The sequence below is a fragment of the Tachysurus vachellii genome, chromosome 5 (genome assembly GCF_030014155.1).
Source record: "Tachysurus vachellii isolate PV-2020 chromosome 5, HZAU_Pvac_v1, whole genome shotgun sequence".
Classification (NCBI taxonomy): Eukaryota; Metazoa; Chordata; class Actinopteri; order Siluriformes; family Bagridae; genus Tachysurus; species Tachysurus vachellii.
The window spans coordinates 11,319,997-11,337,728 of NC_083464.1; the positions used below are offsets into that span (position 1 = coordinate 11,319,997).

General features: G+C 39.1%; 1 protein-coding gene across 2 annotated transcripts in view; it reads left to right on the top strand.

Moving 5' to 3' along the window:
* lama1 (laminin, alpha 1) overlaps positions 1-17,732 on the top strand; it is a 40,509-nt gene that overhangs the window by 11,372 nt on the left and 11,405 nt on the right. Inside the window, exons 7-41 of one of the 2 annotated variants that reach the window (XM_060869714.1) lie at positions 610-727; positions 1,367-1,545; positions 2,048-2,153; positions 2,573-2,730; positions 2,950-3,090; positions 3,212-3,376; positions 3,788-3,892; positions 4,424-4,638; positions 5,229-5,340; positions 5,501-5,611; positions 5,786-5,913; positions 6,124-6,210; positions 6,892-7,103; positions 7,358-7,464; positions 8,105-8,285; positions 8,405-8,541; positions 8,901-9,134; positions 9,530-9,673; positions 11,182-11,364; positions 11,858-12,043; positions 12,171-12,298; positions 12,412-12,532; positions 13,121-13,261; positions 13,452-13,570; positions 13,759-14,039; positions 14,717-14,859; positions 14,990-15,088; positions 15,209-15,320; positions 15,422-15,578; positions 15,693-15,915; positions 16,012-16,128; positions 16,383-16,546; positions 16,879-17,017; positions 17,137-17,239; positions 17,367-17,483. In XM_060869714.1, coding sequence (XP_060725697.1) covers positions 610-727; positions 1,367-1,545; positions 2,048-2,153; positions 2,573-2,730; positions 2,950-3,090; positions 3,212-3,376; positions 3,788-3,892; positions 4,424-4,638; positions 5,229-5,340; positions 5,501-5,611; positions 5,786-5,913; positions 6,124-6,210; positions 6,892-7,103; positions 7,358-7,464; positions 8,105-8,285; positions 8,405-8,541; positions 8,901-9,134; positions 9,530-9,673; positions 11,182-11,364; positions 11,858-12,043; positions 12,171-12,298; positions 12,412-12,532; positions 13,121-13,261; positions 13,452-13,570; positions 13,759-14,039; positions 14,717-14,859; positions 14,990-15,088; positions 15,209-15,320; positions 15,422-15,578; positions 15,693-15,915; positions 16,012-16,128; positions 16,383-16,546; positions 16,879-17,017; positions 17,137-17,239; positions 17,367-17,483 — 5,173 coding nt within the window. The remainder of the gene's footprint in view (positions 1-609; positions 728-1,366; positions 1,546-2,047; positions 2,154-2,572; positions 2,731-2,949; positions 3,091-3,211; positions 3,377-3,787; positions 3,893-4,423; positions 4,639-5,228; positions 5,341-5,500; positions 5,612-5,785; positions 5,914-6,123; positions 6,211-6,891; positions 7,104-7,357; positions 7,465-8,104; positions 8,286-8,404; positions 8,542-8,900; positions 9,135-9,529; positions 9,674-11,181; positions 11,365-11,857; positions 12,044-12,170; positions 12,299-12,411; positions 12,533-13,120; positions 13,262-13,451; positions 13,571-13,758; positions 14,040-14,716; positions 14,860-14,989; positions 15,089-15,208; positions 15,321-15,421; positions 15,579-15,692; positions 15,916-16,011; positions 16,129-16,382; positions 16,547-16,878; positions 17,018-17,136; positions 17,240-17,366; positions 17,484-17,732) is intronic. The other variant, XM_060869716.1, reaches the window with a different exon arrangement.

Sequence of the window (17,732 nt, forward strand, 5' to 3'; positions counted from 1 at the left end):
GAATGTAATCACTGCCTGTTTACTACCAAGCGTATTGTCCCCACCAGTGGATTTACTGTGTTTAATGATGTTTTATTGTTATGTTTGAAATTTTGTTCAGCTTAAAATTGAAATATAACATTCTATAATAGAAAGTACGGCAGAAACGACACTTAATTGTGATTAACGAAATCTTACAATATTATGATAACAAGGCCCTTTAAAATAAAATGAAAGATTTTTATTTCTCTAATGTGTTTACACACCTGCAGTTTGGAGCAAATGTTCTGATCCAGTCTGTGTTAAACGAATCTTGTTGCCTCATTAACAGTGAAAATCACGTTAACAAGAGGCTGAGAAAGCAAGTAATAATCCCTTGCTTCATCAGTGGGGTTCTTAGGAAACACACACACAGACAAAAACATGGCGTGAAGTGGGTGCTGGTTGAGTTTCAGTCCAAGAATGTGTTTTGTGTGGGAATTTGATTGGCAGTCTGTGTAAATCAAGAACATTTCCTTTTGGTTCTTATATTCTCTGGCCTCTCTTTTGTCTCCTTGGAGTCTTGTGAATGTGTGTGTGTGTGTGTTTGTGTGTGTGATGTGTATAACGTCTCCCCTCTCTCTCTTCCAGAAACTGCAGTGTATGTGTGAGCACAACACTTGTGGCGAGAGCTGTAATGAGTGTTGTCCCGGCTACCACCAGGAACTGTGGCAACCAGGGACCATCTCTGAAGGCAACACATGCGAGAGTAAGACAGTGAAACACACACGGGACACTCTAGTGCCACTGGGACAATGAGAACAACACTATGGCATATTTGTGGCTTGCTGGGACAATCTGTTGGCCCTGGCTGTGACTGAATTCTGACAAACTGCCAAGATGACAAAAAATTGGGTCAAAACCTTTTATTAAAACAATCTGTAATTCCTTTTATTTATTCAAAAACATTTTTCTGTTTTAATTTTCCTGTTAACAATATTGTTAGTTTAAGTTTGCATATTTGTATACAGTAGGAAAAAAATTCTCAGCCTGGACAAATACTACAGCTATTACCATGATAATTAATGTTATTTTTATATTGCTGCCCAGTCTATAGTTTTTTTTCTTTGAATAAATATTCTTATTCATATTCTTACATTCACAACCTGTAGACATAATGGATAATTTCAGTACAATAAGCATCAGTGGTTTTTTTCTCCTTTGTTACAGTATTAGGAAATAGAAAGCACACCCTCCTTTAATTCTGTCCTATTTATTTGGGAAATAACGACTAAGGTCATCGCCTGAGGTTATTTGTTTTCTAGAAAATGGTAAGGTTACTGATTAGAGGTATAAGCAACTCTGATTTTGTTGTCTCTTTATTTCTTCTCCCTAAATAAATGTTCAGAATGCAACTGTCACGACAAAGCAGAGGACTGTTATTACAACCAGACGGTGGCCGATCTGAAGATGAGCATGAACTCACATGGCCAGTTTGTAGGAGGTGGTGTGTGTATCAACTGCACGCAAAACACTGCAGGAGTTAACTGTGAAACTTGCACTGATGGTTACTACAGACCACACAAGGTAAAGAGCCCCTGTTTATCTGTGTGTGTGTGTGTGTGTGTGTGGCCCATTGAACCCCCTGCCCCTCTTTCTGTGCCTGTTTTATTGCATCTGAATTGCACTGTGTCTGCGTACATTGTGTTGACCAGTTGTGGTTTATGTGTGGTCACGTTTCAACAACAAAGACAAGTTAATGTTTAAAAGAAGGAGTGTTGTAATAACAGTGGCTCAGTGGATATGGATCTGAGCTAGGTTATGAGTTCGAGCCCCGGTTTTGCCTAGCTGCCACTGACGGGCCCTTAAGCAAGGCCCTTAACTCTCTCTACTTCATTGGAACTGGATCAGGGTTAACTTTTATACTTTGTCACACGCACCAACTAATTAGCAAGCTGGATTCAAAGCCGTTTTTACAATAACATAGCTGTACTGTATATGTGATAATAAAGGACAACTTAGTGTTCGTCATATTGTACGATTAGACATGTGAAACGGTGAATTTGTTTCTTTATGTCCTTGTCTTTAGGTGTCTCCATATGCTGACGAGCCTTGTGTGGAGTGTAACTGCGATATGAGGGGCTCACTCAGCCGTGTCTGCGTTAAAGACGACAACCAGGCAAATCCTGGAAAAGGTAACTAATTTGTGTGCATATAAACAAACACACTTACACACATTTGCAGAAAATTCTCCCAATAAAGAAATAAGAGACTACTGAGTACTGACATGCTGAAATACCTCTGTAAGTATTACCAAACCATTAGTGTGACATAGTCAATGATAATTTAATGATAATTTAAGTTACGGTTGGTTTATGGTTAAGAATAATAAATTGACTGAATAATTGTGATAAATAAGTGATTTCAGTATTGAGCCGGACCCTTCAGTCCTTCACCGATTAAAAATGCCGTCTTTAAATCGTCTTCATGCTGTGTTTCATCATTAAGCTTTCATCTTTAAGCACATGACATCTCACTACTGCAGTTGTTTTTGTCTTCCATTCATTATTAATCATGTTGGCCTGTGGCTCTGTTTCTTGTGTTTGCCATGCAGGTGTTTTTCCAGGTCAGTGTGTGTGTAAAAACGGGTTTGCAGGTGAGAAGTGTGATCGCTGTGCGTTCGGCTACAGGGACTTCCCCTCGTGCACAAGGTGCGAGTGCAGCCTTGAAGGAAGCCTTAACATCGACCCCTGTAGAGAGTGTATCTGTAAGGTAAGAATATCAGCTCCCATGTGCTCACGGGTTTCATTGCTTTCTCTGTTCTGACTGATTTGTATAGATGAGATTTATTCTGATTTAACCTCCATATGAAATATTAACAGTTTATTAGACTACGATTTTCATTAAAGCGCTTTTCTGCATGTAAACGGTCTCTGACATTTCTGCCTTGTGGATCTGTTTTAACCGAGGGTGTTGTCTGTGCTTCTTCAGGTCAATGTGATGGGGGCAAATTGTGACCTGTGTAAGCAGGGCTTCTACAACCTACAGTCCAGTAACCCAGAGGGATGCACTGAATGTTTCTGTTTCGGTGTCTCTGATGTGTGTGAAAGCTCCACCTGGTCCAGCTCTATGGTAGCACACACACACACACACACACACACACACACACACACACACACACACAATCTGACAGTGTACTTTGTGTAATTCATTTAAAATAATGTGAAACTTCACAAAGTGCCATTATTTCCAGATTGTACACAGAGATGGTTGGCTCCGTCCCTCGACTCGCAGCACCTCAGTCTACACAGCCCCTATCATAGAGGACAACCTCATCATCGCTAATAACGCTACCGCTGCTAGGAGCTACCAAACTGTATCTGCCTGGACTGCCCCAGAACCCTTCCTCGGCAACAAGGTCTGTCTTTGCGTCAATTTTTTCTCCCTCTCTTTCATGTTCCTTCTCCTGCCCTTCCTGCCCTCTAATTACACTGAATCACTGACAGACTCATTACTACATGTGGAAATAATGAGCTTATACATGACCAGGGTGACACTTAATATTTCTAGTCGGTTGATCCCCCGGGTGATTAATTAAATTGAAATTTGTAATTATCCTTCTCAGCGTCACCGGCTCTTAGTGAAGAGGAACCTAATTAGCATTAGAAACAGTCCTCATTTATCGGTCCTGTTCCCATGTTAGTATACATGAGAAAAATCCAACAAATGTCCAGCTGTTATTGTCGTCGATAAGATTTTCACTTAATGAAGTGTTTAATGAACAAGGCTGGAGCCTTAGCTGACTTTCCATGTTTGTTTTGTACTGTAGCTGACTGCATATGGAAACCTTCTGAACTTCAGCGTGGCATATGATGTATCAGTTGACAATAATGTGGACAAAACTCTTCCATCACATTTTGATGTGATTATTGAGGTAAGTTAAATGCTACGTTTATGCTTATTTAATAACAGTAGCACTACAACCACGACTACGGCTCAAACATCGCTACACTAGGTTAGACACGTCTCAGCCGATCATCTGGAGGTCGCAAACTTGAATTCCTTAGACTGTTCATGGTCAGGAGTCCAGGAGGGCAAAATTATCTGTGCTCTCTCAGGGAGCGAGGAGTGACATACTATCTTTCTCCAATCAGTCAGAAGAACAGTAGTCAGTGAGATGATACATGCAGAAGTGGGTGGATAACTCTTTCCTCCTAATGTCTTACTCCTCTCCTTGATGACTCCTTCATTGTATGAGCAGCGGTTGAATAGATGTGGTCAGCTGGTTTTACATGATTCGGATAAAGCATAGCCTTAAAGCAAGCAACGGGCATTATAGAGTAATAATAATAATAATAATAATAATAATAATAATAATAATAATAATAATAATAATAAAATTAAATATATAATAATTCAGTGAGATATCATATTGGTGATAATGTCTCCTGCCTGACACAACTAGGGAAATGGGAAGACGCTGCTCCAGCTTCTCCCCAGGCGTGTATTTCTGAATCCTCACAGAGAGCAGCAGGTGGCCCTGGAACTCCTGCCTCATGTTTTCATGGACGTACACACAGAGCGAAGGGTGCAGAGAGACGAGCTGATGAGCGTACTTGCTGACGTGGCCAGTTTCAGGATCAGAGCTCACCTCAACACCACTGTGGATGGAGTGCTAAGGTGAGAAACATTCACACATGCACCTACAGGCCTGGTCTGTTTATTACAGCATGCAGCTTTGCTTAGCTAATCAGTGGATCTGGTACTGATTATCTATAAAGAAATAAGCAAGTTTAATAATAAAAGCTGAGTCAGAAACACTTGGAGACACACTAGAGTTTTTATGCATCTGGAATCCTAATTCTGTTCAGATGAGATTTTAGACACATGAATACTTTTTTCAGGTTAATCATCATTGAAATTTCTGTATCCTATGTAATATGCAAATCAGCACATCAACCCCTCAGTCTTCTACGCTGTTCCTCCTAAGTAGTTCTGTGCCAACTTAAAAAGCATGCTGTTTTTAATTTCCTAAATGACGCCAACTTCATGGGTGTTATGATTTACGGTCTTGGTGAGATATTTAATCGTCAAATGTCGCTGAAAATGATGGATACCTTTAGTCAACACAATGTGACCGAAATGTTTAAATGTTTACGCATTATAACATTTGCATTTTTTTATATTTGCATTTTTAGATCAATTTAAAATGATGTATTTAGATATAATTCTGAGACTTTTCTATAAGCATGTTTGTTTTGTGTTCACAGATTGAGCACTGTGTACATGGTCGTAGCTGATCCCACTTCCACAAGCTCTAAAATATCTCCAGATGTGGAGCAGTGTGAGTGTCCTTGGGGATACTCCGGGACATCCTGTGAGGTATGAGGACAAACATGTGGCATGAGACTCTATTCTAACTTTTAAACTAAATGTTTTTTTTTTTTTTTTCAAGAAATCAGAATATTCAATAGAGTTTCATTTGCTTCTTTTCGCCTTCTTTGCATTTTCTTTATTTCCTTCTTTTCTCTGTGCTCTCTAGACCTGCATTTCTGGCTTTTATCGAGTTGGAGGCATCCTGTTCGGAGGCAACTGTCTGCAGTGTGAATGTAATGATCATGCCTCTGAGTGTGATATTAATGGAGTGTGTCTGGTGAGTAAAAGTACTTAAAACAAAGATTTATCAGCTACTGTTATATAATCTGTTGACTTTGAAACAGATGTATTATATGAAAATAAATCTGAAAATTATGTTAATTATATGTTATGGCTTTCACAGTCACCATGTTGACATGTATGTGTATAAAATATTCTTATTCTTCCTCAGGACTGCTCTCACAACACTACAGGACCACACTGTAACCAGTGCCTGCCAGGTTACTATGGTGACCCAACGGAAGGCACTGAGGAAGACTGTCAACGATGCGCCTGCCCGCTGACACTGGCGTCCAACAAGTGAGTTAGTGTGTGTGTGTGTGTGTGTGTGTGTGTGTGTGTGTGTGTGTTAAAGAGAGAGAAGTCCTCATGGAATTCCAGTCCCTTGGATCCAAGGAATGTCTGTTAGAGAGCTGGAACGACTGGAGAAAACTCACCTTAAGAATCTTAACACTGCAGGACTCAATAAAAGATGTGCAAAATGTCAGTTGTTCATTTTTATGTCCACAGCTTTAGTCCTACTTGTTCTCTGCGAGGTCCTGGAGGGGTCACATGTGACCAGTGTGAGCGAGGATACACAGGAGCCAAGTGTGAGAGGTAAACCTAGCACACTTATACCTGAACACAAGGCTGTATTCACTTCCTTTGTCAGTCATGAGCCTTAATTAATCAGTGCCAAATTCTCAAGCCAACTAAAATATGTGCTCATTTCCTGTGTGAGAAAACTGGATAGTTGTGAATTAATTAAGGATCTCGATAGGCTTTATTCCTATAAATCAAGATGTTCGGTTCACACACGATGAGATCGTTTGTTTCTGGAATAAGTTTGTGGTGGATGTGGATGTAAATGTAGGCTTTGTACCAGCTGTAGATTTCATTATAATGAGCAAATAAATCAACTGTAAACTCGCCCTTTTCTTTTCATAGACTTTCTTTTGTCTTCTAATGGGTGCTCAGTGAAGTCTGTACGAGGACAAAGTGATCTGACCCATAGCAACTAAACGTTTGATACAATTTTTTAACGTTTTTATCAGATTCTATTTGCACACACAAATTAAATTTATGATGGTGTGTAATAGTGTTTAGGGAAGGAAAATCTTTCGGTATTTTGTACTACTCGTTTCTTTAGAGAGGAGAAAATCTGAACAGAATCTGAAAAAAGTATGAAAAGAAAATGTTTTCTATAGTTAAAAAAGCTTTAGAAAAGCTTCTAAAAAGCTTTAGAAACACTAAACATACTGGGAAACACTCTTTCTATGTGCATCTCTGCCTTCCTAGGTGTGCTAACGGATTTTATGGCAACCCAACCATCCCTGGTCAGAAATGCTCAGTGTGTGAGTGTAACGGGAACGTGGACCCGTCTGAACCAGGCTACTGTGACGCTATAACTGGCGAATGTTTAAAGTGTGTGAGACACACAGCAGGCAGACACTGTGAACGCTGCGAGGATGGTTACTATGGAGATGCTATTATAGCTAAGAACTGCCGAGGTATGTGCATGTGAAATTAGTTTTCAGTAATGACATCATCTTTTCACCAAACACAGAGACTGGATTTGATAGTGCTTTATTTAATTTGTGTATAACTTTTAAAAAAATGATAATAAATAACTAGTGGGAAATAAAATGAGTATATAGTGCCATCCAGAGGACAATCATTGTATTGCAGATCTTGGCAGTGTTTGCATTAGTCTTATTTCTTTATTGTTTTTTTTTTGTGTGTGTGTGTGTGTGTGTGTGTTTAGCCTGTGGCTGCCATGCTAACAGCTCAGTTTCCACTGTGTGTAACATTATAACGGGTCAGTGTGAGTGTAAAGCCAATGTGGAGGGAGACAAGTGTGACCGCTGTCAGGTATGTTTAAGCTCTTCTGAGTTATGACTTTCTTATTGTTTTTTTCAAGTACTGTTTTATTTTAACTAGTATTTTAAGACCAATAGCTCATTATAGTTACTGTAAAAGCCACACAAACAGAATGGCTATGAAACGTGCATGGGATGAATCATATTTTCTTGCACGTTCATTTGGATGGATAGAGGGAAATGCTGGTGGAAGAGGGCAGAGAATATTTTGGCGAGTAATCAGGCATAAAAGGGGCACAGCTGTTCCTCAAGCCCGGTGTCAGATGCTTGGGCTGGGGTAAGTGGTGACAATTGAGTCCCAGGCAGTCTGAAGCTCCAGTGGGTTCCTTTTGGATGTGAAGCCTGACATTCGGCCAAAACGGATCTAATCGTGATGAATGACAGAGCTCACATTTGTTATTTGGATAATAATTGTTCACAGTTTGTTATGGCAAGCTGTTCTGTAGGGCATTTGTAAGCACATGTCTCTCTCTCTCTCTCTCTCTCTCTCTCTCTCTCTCTCTCTCTCTCTCTCTCTCTCTCTCTCTCTCTCTTTCTCTCCATGTCCAAGACCAAGCGTTTCATTTCTCTTGCTTACTTTGTTATTCAGTGAGAGTTCTTGGTAATGTTTGGCTGTTCTTTGTATCCATCAGGTCGGTTACTTTGGCATCAACAGTGGCGATGGTTGCAGGGAGTGCAAATGTAATCAGTCAGGATCAGTATCAGAAGCATGTGATGAAGCCGGTCAGTGCCAGTGTACTGTTGGTGTAGCTGGTGATAAATGTGACCGCTGCCTGCACGGCTACTACAATTTCACAGACGACGGCTGCACACGTGAGACTCCGCTTTCTGCAGTTTCACAAAATAGCACCACAGACACTAAAATAATTCAAGACAAGACCTTTGAGATCTGATCGAAAGTAACTTAGTAAACTGTCTGCTCTTACATATAGCTTGCAACTGTGATCACACACATGGTAACTGCAATGCTGAGACAGGAGAGTGTATCTGCCCACCAAACACCAGAGGAGAGAAATGTGAAATATGTGACGACGATCACTGGGGACATGATGGAGTGACTGGATGCAAGGTAACAAAAATGACCAAATTATTTAATTGGGCCTGAAAAAACAGCATACTATGATTCTCATAATTCAGATTCCTGTTGGAGAAATGAAAGAAAATTAATAAAGGCATGTTAATTTTATCTCAATATTTGGATTGTTCAGTGCATGTATACACAAAACTCAATGTCTTTAATTAGCCCTTGCATAACGACAGCATTTCTATTTAACTATTTAGCATTTCTATTTATGTTTGCTAAAACATTTGCCTGTAACTTTATGCTTCAATTATTTTTCTTAACTGTGTTTATTGGCCACTTAATGTAATGTAACGACGAGTTTTGCATTTATAAATGCATATTAATCCTTCTGTTCGTCTTCCCAGTCATGTGGATGCGATGCCGCCGGCTCAAACTCGTCTCAGTGTGACCTGCTCAGCGGTCAGTGCATGTGCAGGCCACACTTCACTTCTCAGAAATGTAACCGTTGCACTCTAGGCTTCAGAAATTTCCCAGAGTGCACTGCATGCAACTGCAACGCTGACGGCACCCATGAGGAGTTTTGTGATGCAGAACTGGGAGTGTGTGGATGTGAGGATGACGGACAGTGTATGTGCAAGGTAGTGTGCTACTCTACTACTTGTGTGTTCTGTAAAAGGGAAATATCTGTGGGACTGCTGTTTTATGTCCGGTTTTACTTCTTGTTATATAAGGAATATTTAGTTGTTTGGTAGGGATATTTATTTAGCTCTTCTTCGCAAATCTGAAATTGTGATTTCTATCAGATCTGATTTGACATATTTTCTGATATACATGACAATGATGAAAAAATGCATTTAGAGTAACATTTAACTTTCCACACTTACTCTTTTGGCAATTCTTGAAGTGAAAAGCAATATTGGAATATTAATGGATATTGACTGATAATTAAACCTGATAGATATCTCTCTTATTGCTCTTATGGCACATGTGTACACGTTTACATTCTCTCTCTCTTTTCTCTCTCGTCTCTCAGGAGAACGTAGGTGGTGGTGGATGTGATGAATGTAAAAGTGGGACATTTGGTCTGTGGAGGCAGAATCCAGCTGGATGCAGCCCCTGCTTCTGTTTTGGGGTCTCCTCCATCTGTGAGGAGCTTGGTGGGCTGGTCAGAGTGCCAGTGAGTACACTGTTCTTTTTCAGATTCTACTCTTCCTAACATGTACCATATGAAAAGAGCGTTTTTTTTTGTCATGTCTGTTATATACTTAAAATAAAATTTCAAATTAGAGCAAAGATATAGTGCACAACGGAGCAGAAAGAAAAGGACGAATAAAATACAGTCTAATTAGCGCGAGAGTATTGAGACAGGAAGTGAAGTCTAAAGGATGTAACTACAGGTCAAAGCTTTTTCCTGTGGTCTGTGTGGGTCTAAACAGAATATGTCCCAGCAAATGACACGATTGTCGTTGATATACAACCCCTCTGGATTATTGATTTTTAATTCAGTTCTCGTTCTAGCATGAATTTAATTTCACACTTCAGACAGAGATCGCATATCAGACATGTATAGGCTGGTATTATGCCATGAAGTTATTACTACATGAAATTGGATTTAAAAAATGTCAGAATTGTTATGCACTCTGCTGTTCACACTGTTGTGTATAAAACAGTTTTATCTGCAGCGGGAGCGTAACCAAAAGTCTAATCATGTGTATCTTGAATAGGGTTGCAAATTTCCGGGAATTTTCAAGGCTGGAAACTTTCCATGTGAATTAATGCCAGTATATGGGAATTAACAGGAATATATGGGAATTAAAGGGAATATATGGGAATTAACCGGAATATATGGAAATAAACTGGGAATTTTAAAAAAAATGCAGAGTTGCCTATAACAAGGAACTTAAATGTAGTTAAAAAAAATCTTGCATCATAATTTTGTTTAAAACAACAAGATTTAATGCAATTTAAATTGAATTTGTACCCTGTATTCCTCAGTCACTTGCACTCAGCACAGAGCACTGGAGGGCCATTAAAGCCACAACCCCTGCATGTACTTGCATTCTTCCATAACATGCACAGTAACACTTTATTTTAGGTTCATTTAACTAGTTGCTTATTAGCATGAATATTAATAGAATATTGGCTATTTATTAGTACTTATTAAGCACATATTAATGCCTTATTCTGCATTACCATACTCTACATTCTTAATTGTACCCAATACCTAAACTTAATAACTACCTTATTAACTCTTAATAAGCAGTAAATTAGGAGTGTTATGACCAAACAAAATGTTTGTATATGATATAGTTTATATAAACTTTTCCTATATTTCCAAATAATTCCCATAAATTCCTGTAAATTCCCATAAATTCTTTTAAATTTCCATTAAATTCCTGTAAATTAAGTTTCCAATTTGGAATATTTCCAAAATTCCCCAGATTAAGTTCCCGTGGAAAGTTTCCGGAAATTTACCAGAAACTTTCCGCCCCTTTGCAACCCTAATCTTGAACAACCCAAGGAAAGATTATATTTGTGAGACAAAGGTATTTGTGCAGATAATTGACTAAATAACAGCCATCATCCATATAATTTGCACTGCAGATTGTTTGACAGCTCACTGGCATAAAATAATTCAATGCTATTATATTTAAACACATTTCTTTTTGTTACCGTGTTTATTAGATAACAGCAGGGCTTACGACTGAGCGTCTACACGTAGTGAGCCAAAGTGACCTGCAAGGGACACTAGAGGGAGTTTATTACATAGCAGGAGAAATTCTGCTGGATGTGGCTCAGCTCCAGACTGGTTCAACTCTGACTGGACCTTATTACTGGCGATTGCCCCAACCTTTTCAGAGCAGCAAGGTACAACACAACACACCAACACACGTCAGCTTCCTTTACAAATCAATTGAAGCGTTAATTATCCTATTCATTTTGTACTTTTTGGGACAGAGTAAACATTAGCACTTCACTATGCATTTGAATCATAATTAAATTAAAACAGTTTTGTTAAAAGAAATTGGAATTTTATCTCGCAAACTACGAGCCGTATAGAAATAAATACGAATATCAAATGGCTTCGTATTACTATATTTGCGTACTACAGTGCCATTTTTAGAAAGCATATAGTACACTGTTTATAATTTTTATATATGCGGATACAGTTCAAGCTTGTTCATACATTGGCATTTAAATTAAAATAAAATACGAATATTAGAACATGTTTTAAAATGTAGAATTTTTCTCGGTCAATAAAGTGAACGTTTCATCATTTCCTTCAATGTTAGTGTAAATGTACTGTTTGAGATATGATCTCTGCAGCACACTTGAGCTGATGTCATATTTTTCTGCGCAGCTGCTGTCCTATGGTGGTGAACTCTCATATACTGTAACCTTTGCTGCAATGGATGGATCAGGTCTATCCAATTATGAGCCTCAAGTGCTGATGAGGGGAGGACATCTGAGGAAGCTGGTGATTTACATTGACATGCCTGCTCCAGAGAACGGCGTCCGCACCACACAGCGTGTCCCTCTCACAGAGGTGTGCTTTGTACACACACACAGAGACTGCATGCAGAGTACATAGAACTGATCACAGAGGTGGGGTAATTAGGCAAATTCAAGGTTGTTTCATAAACTAAAGAATTTATCTGTTTTTGCCTGGACAGCACAAGTGGAAGTACTTCAATGCAGTGTCTGAGAACGCTGTGAGTCACGAAGACTTCATGTCCATCTTGAGTAATGTGGAGTACATCATCATCAAAGCCTCATTCGGGACAGGACTCCAGCAAAGCAGGTACGCACCCCGAAGTGCCAGAAATAATTTTTTTAATTCATCTATATGTCTAGATTCTCATTAATAATAATGAATCATTTTTTCTTCAAATCTAAACCTTTGTCTCTGTCCAGGATCTCAAATATCTCCATGGAGACAGCAGTGGATGTGGACGAATCTCCTGAGGGAATGGAGGTGGCCAGGCTGGTGGAGATATGTGAATGCCCTCCAGGCTATGCAGGCCTGTCCTGTCAGGTAACTCCAAGACTCCTGATGTCTTCACTTGTCTGTGGGGACTACTGTAGTTACACTAGCATTTTTGTCTGTACATTTTGAGCCAAATGATACGTACAAAACAAACATTCCTGGTATTGAAGAATAAAGTCAAAGTCTCACACTTGTTATATTACACACCCTTAATGATCAAATGATCAAAAGACATTTTATATGTGTTTCCACATCTCACACGGGACATGTGACAACATGCATAAAACATCTTAATCTATTTTACACATGTACCGGTAACTGAACCGGAAATCCCACAGACGCACACGTTCTACACTGTAAACCTAATTCAGAATAGAAAAATAAACATATAAGAAACTTTGTATTTACTCTCAAATGATACCAAATTAGTTGCCTTAAGGTACAAATGCTTTTGAGGAAATCCTTCCAGGCAATAGATAGTTTTAATCCTTCAATGAACAACTTTTATAACATTTCAATTAAACGTGTTTTGTTTGTTTTCCGATACCCAATGCTGTTCCTTTATGAGTATTATTATATCATGAGTGTGTTTGTCTGTGCAAATTAACACTGTATGTGTGTGCATGTGTTTTGTAGGAATGTGCTCCAGGTTACTATAGGCAGCGAGTATCGGAGCTCAATATGAAGGGCATGAATAGACCTATGATTCAGCCTTGTGTCCCCTGCCAGTGTAATAACCACAGCTTGGCATGTGACCTAGACACAGGCGAGTGCCTGGTAAGATCATATTTATATTCATCATATTTATCACTTTTGACCCTCACAGTTTATACTGCCTGTATACCTTATACAGCATAATCGACACAATTTTATGTAGAAAAACTTTAGCTCTTTTTTATTTCCATGAATAGTAATTAGTAGTAAAATACACAGAATAGTTTTTCCTGATTATTCCTTTTTTAATCAGGGCTGTCAGCACCACACAGCAGGAGAACACTGTAATATATGTGCCCCGGGGTATTATGGCCAGGTGAAGGGATCCATCAGTGACTGCTCACTTTGTGCTTGTCCAATACAAAGCAACAGGTAACATGTCTCACTCCTAGACTCCAAAACACAACTGAATTTTATGTCAGTTTTTACATTTCTTTTGGCTACTAATATTAAATCCTCATTGCATATGAAGTGCTTGAAGAATGTAATGATTGCTAATAAAATAATAAGTGTAACAAATGGCAAGTGCACTAACTGTTGTATTTGGTGTATTTGTGCAGTTTTAGCCCAACATGTGTATTGGATGGTGTTGGTGATTACCACTGTAATGCCTGTAAACCAGGCTATGAGGGACGCTACTGTGAGAGGTGTTCACTGGGTTACTATGGTAACCCCTCACAACCCAGTGGGAAGTGTGAGGAGTGTGTGTGCGGCACGAGCGGCTCACTGCACAACCTTTGTGACGCACAAACCGGGAGGTGCGAGTGCAAACTTGGGTTCAGGGGTCATCTATGTGACCAGTGTGAAGACCGACATGTCCTCACTGATGATCAGTGTGTGTGTGAGTATCCCCTACAGCGTTTTATAACATTAGAACCATTTTTTTAGTTCACAAGAACTTAAGTTATAAATTCAATTCAATTCAAGTTTATTTGTATAGTGCTTTTTACAACTGACATTGTCTCAAAGCAGCTTTACAGAACATAAACATAGAACAAAAGGTTACTATAAAGAATAATATAAAGATTAATAGAATGCAAAATTCAAGATTAATATTAGATAGATTTAGTTCACAATGTGTATGTATTTATCCCCGATGAGCAAGTCTGAGGTGACTCAGGCAGCAGTGGCAAGGAAAAACTCCCTTAGATGCTAAAGGAAGAAACCTTGAGAGGAACCAGACTCAAAGAGGAACCCATTCTCATATGGGTGACAGTGGAGGGTGTGATTATAAATATACAGTCAAACAGATGTTATATAGATGCAAAAGACCACATGGAGATCACATCTCCTTTTTAGTATCGTAGAGACTGACTGGAGCTGGTAGATCTCTAGATGCCTCAGGATTCTCAGAGTCCTCAGAATCGGCCTCATCTCAGGACTCTGAAGATGTTATTAGGAAAATATACAGTCCTCAAATAGTAATTTAACAATCATTAAGCGTGAAGGTATGCATAGTGATGGAAATGCCATAAAGAACATACAAATAAACTAATCATGAATGAATTCTTTTTTTAGCATGCGATGATGAATGCACTGGGGTGCTGCTGGATGATGTAGATGCTATAGAAGCCTCAATACGGTCTCTGAACCTCAGTGGTGTCATTCTGGCCCCATACACCCTGTTGATCAGCCTGGAGAACCAGACCCAAGAGCTTCAAGTGGGTGCACTTTTCTGATTATTAACCAATAAGAAATAGACATCATCTCATTTGTTAGTGTCTGTGCAGGATAAAATAATATTAAAAAAACAACAACTAATGACTGTATTAAATATTGATGTTCATATAGACCAAGATGTCATCAGAGCAGAACTCAAGCTATCAGTTGAAAGGGAGAGAGGAAGATACAACACATCTCACTAAACAAGTGGATCAGCTACAACAAAAGGTTTTCCCATCACATCTTATTTCATATCTGACAGATGAGTGGATATACTTGGCAGATCTTTCTTTCAGCTTCCTTTCAACAGCTTTCTTTCAACAGCTTTCTTTCTTTCTTTCTTTTTAGGCTATGAACATATCTGCTTTTGGCGACAATGTTTTGCGGGCTACCGAAGAGAGCGTTAATCACGGAAAAGGTCTTCTTGACCAGATTTCTAACGTTTATACTGCCATCCAAGGTACATGATCTCTGTATTCATAACTAGATTCTTTTTTTTTTGATATTGTGCATTCATGTGAGGAAATGTTCACTCATGTGGCCTGGTTTTGCTTGGTCTAGTTGTGAAGGAGGATGTGAGCAATCTTAACGAGACAGTGAAAGAGGAGATGGAGGAAGGACGCAGTGCTGTTCTGCTGGAGCAGATGGAGGCCATTTTGGAGAATATTAGGGCTGTCGATTTAGTCAGCAGCAACAGCACTGCTTTAGAAGAACTCAGGTAAGCTATTTAATGTGCTACATGTACTACATTTTTACAACATTGGCTAGTTTAGATATCCAACTAATTTAACCAGACTGGATTATTTAAATGCATACCATATTATGTTTACAGTGCTGCAGTGGTGAACCTTGACAGCGTGCAAAAGGAAATAATGGAACCCTTTAATCAAACGGAGAATCTGAAGCACAACATCTCCACTAACCTAGCTAGGCATCACCAGCATCTCCAGTATGCACAGGAGCTCCTGAACACAGCCAAGAATCACACTAATCACACAGAACATCTTCTGATGAATATCCACACCAATCTGGAAGAGTACAAGGTGAATGTTACTGTGAGTTGATCTCATGGTCAGATGCTTGACTGTTTATTATGCTGGGATTTTTAGTTATGGGATGGATAAATGAATAGTATGGGAATGTTTTGACAGATAACAAGGCATAACGTGAGCAGTCTGAATCAGTCTGTGGAGGCAAATCTGGAGGAAGCTCAGGAATTTTTGACTGATGCACTTCATATCGCCGAAGACATGCGCAATCTCACAGCGGTAAGGCCTGATATATTACTGTCATATTCAGTTATTAAACCGTTACGCGGTTATCTTTGCAAAGTATATAGTACTCTTAAGTGCTGTATTGTGAAAATGTTCAAAATGCACAGAATGTAATTCAAAGCTAATGTCCAATTTGTTTGACGGATGTGGTTTTGAGTAAGACGTCACACGATGTAGGTAGATTGTTGGTTTATAATGTTGGCGTGATTATATGTATGTGAGGATTTTATATGTCACTGGCTAATCAGAAGGTGGAGGAGGCTAAGGAGGAGCTGCTGCAGTGGAGCCCCACTGTGAGGAAACATGTGGACACTCTAGTGATGGAGCTAACCAAAAGAGATGCTCTACAGTTAGTGTACAGTGCGGAGGACCATGCCCAAGCACTCAGGACAGAGGCACAGACAATCAACAGGTATGTATCCATGAGTGTTTTATATATATATATATATATATATATATATATATATATATATATATATATATATATATATAGAGAGAGAGAGAGAGAGAGAGAGAGAGAGAGAGATGTATTCCATTTACATAAGCTTTAATCATTTTGTAGAAACTTCAGATTTATATTTATTACACATTGTGCTATTGTGCCAAGTGTTACGAAGGATACTCATAAATACAATCTTGTGCAATTCCCACACAAGGGTTTATAGATGGTGTATATAACATATGAAGGTCAAATAGAAAAGACATTATAAAGTGGGTGTGACATCTTATTTTGTTGTTGTGCAGTACTTTGTCTGGAGTTAGAGAAGCATCGCTGAATGCCACCACCACTTCCCGAGGAATCTCTGACATCAGCGACAACATCCAGCAGGCTGAAAACGTGGCACTGTCCGTCAGTCAGAATGCTAATTACACCCTTAACCTGGTCAGTCAATTGGGGAATTGTAAAATAATTCTTTAGCATGGTGAATTAAATCTTGGTTGTTAATCTAGTTGACGTGACTTGAATTCATGGAGTTTTTTTTTCACCACTTTTCTTAAAAGATTCTACATTCAAACGAATCCTTAACTGAACTGGGGAAACAGGCTGTGCAGAGAAGCTTAAAGATTTTAAATGAAAGTGCAGATTTGAATAAATACATTGAAGGTAAGTGGTCTCTTTCACACACACACGCACACACACAAACACACACACACATAAATGACTATACCATAGATCTAAATGAATCCATATATCCTAGTTATATCTTTTTTATGTTTATCCCATTTACCAGGGCTTGCGCTGAATGCCAGTGCTGTAACTAGCAAGCTCAGTGTAATCAGAACGAGTGTGCACAACATCTCCCAGCTGCTCCCTGAGGCTCTCATCAACCTGAACAACCTGCCCAGTGGTAAGACTCCACACAAATAACCCCAGTGTCAGTTCTTGTCTCTCTTTGCTACTGTTAGTGCAAACTTAAACATGCTAACATATTAGAACAAAGACAGCAGCCTGAGGGAAATGGTAGCTCAGTGGTTAAGGTGTTGGCCTAGTGATCAGAAGGTTATGAGTTCAGGTCCAATGTCCTACTGCTTCTGTGCTAGAGCAAGACCCTTAACCCTCAGCTGTATAAAAAATAAATAAATGTATGTTGCTCTGG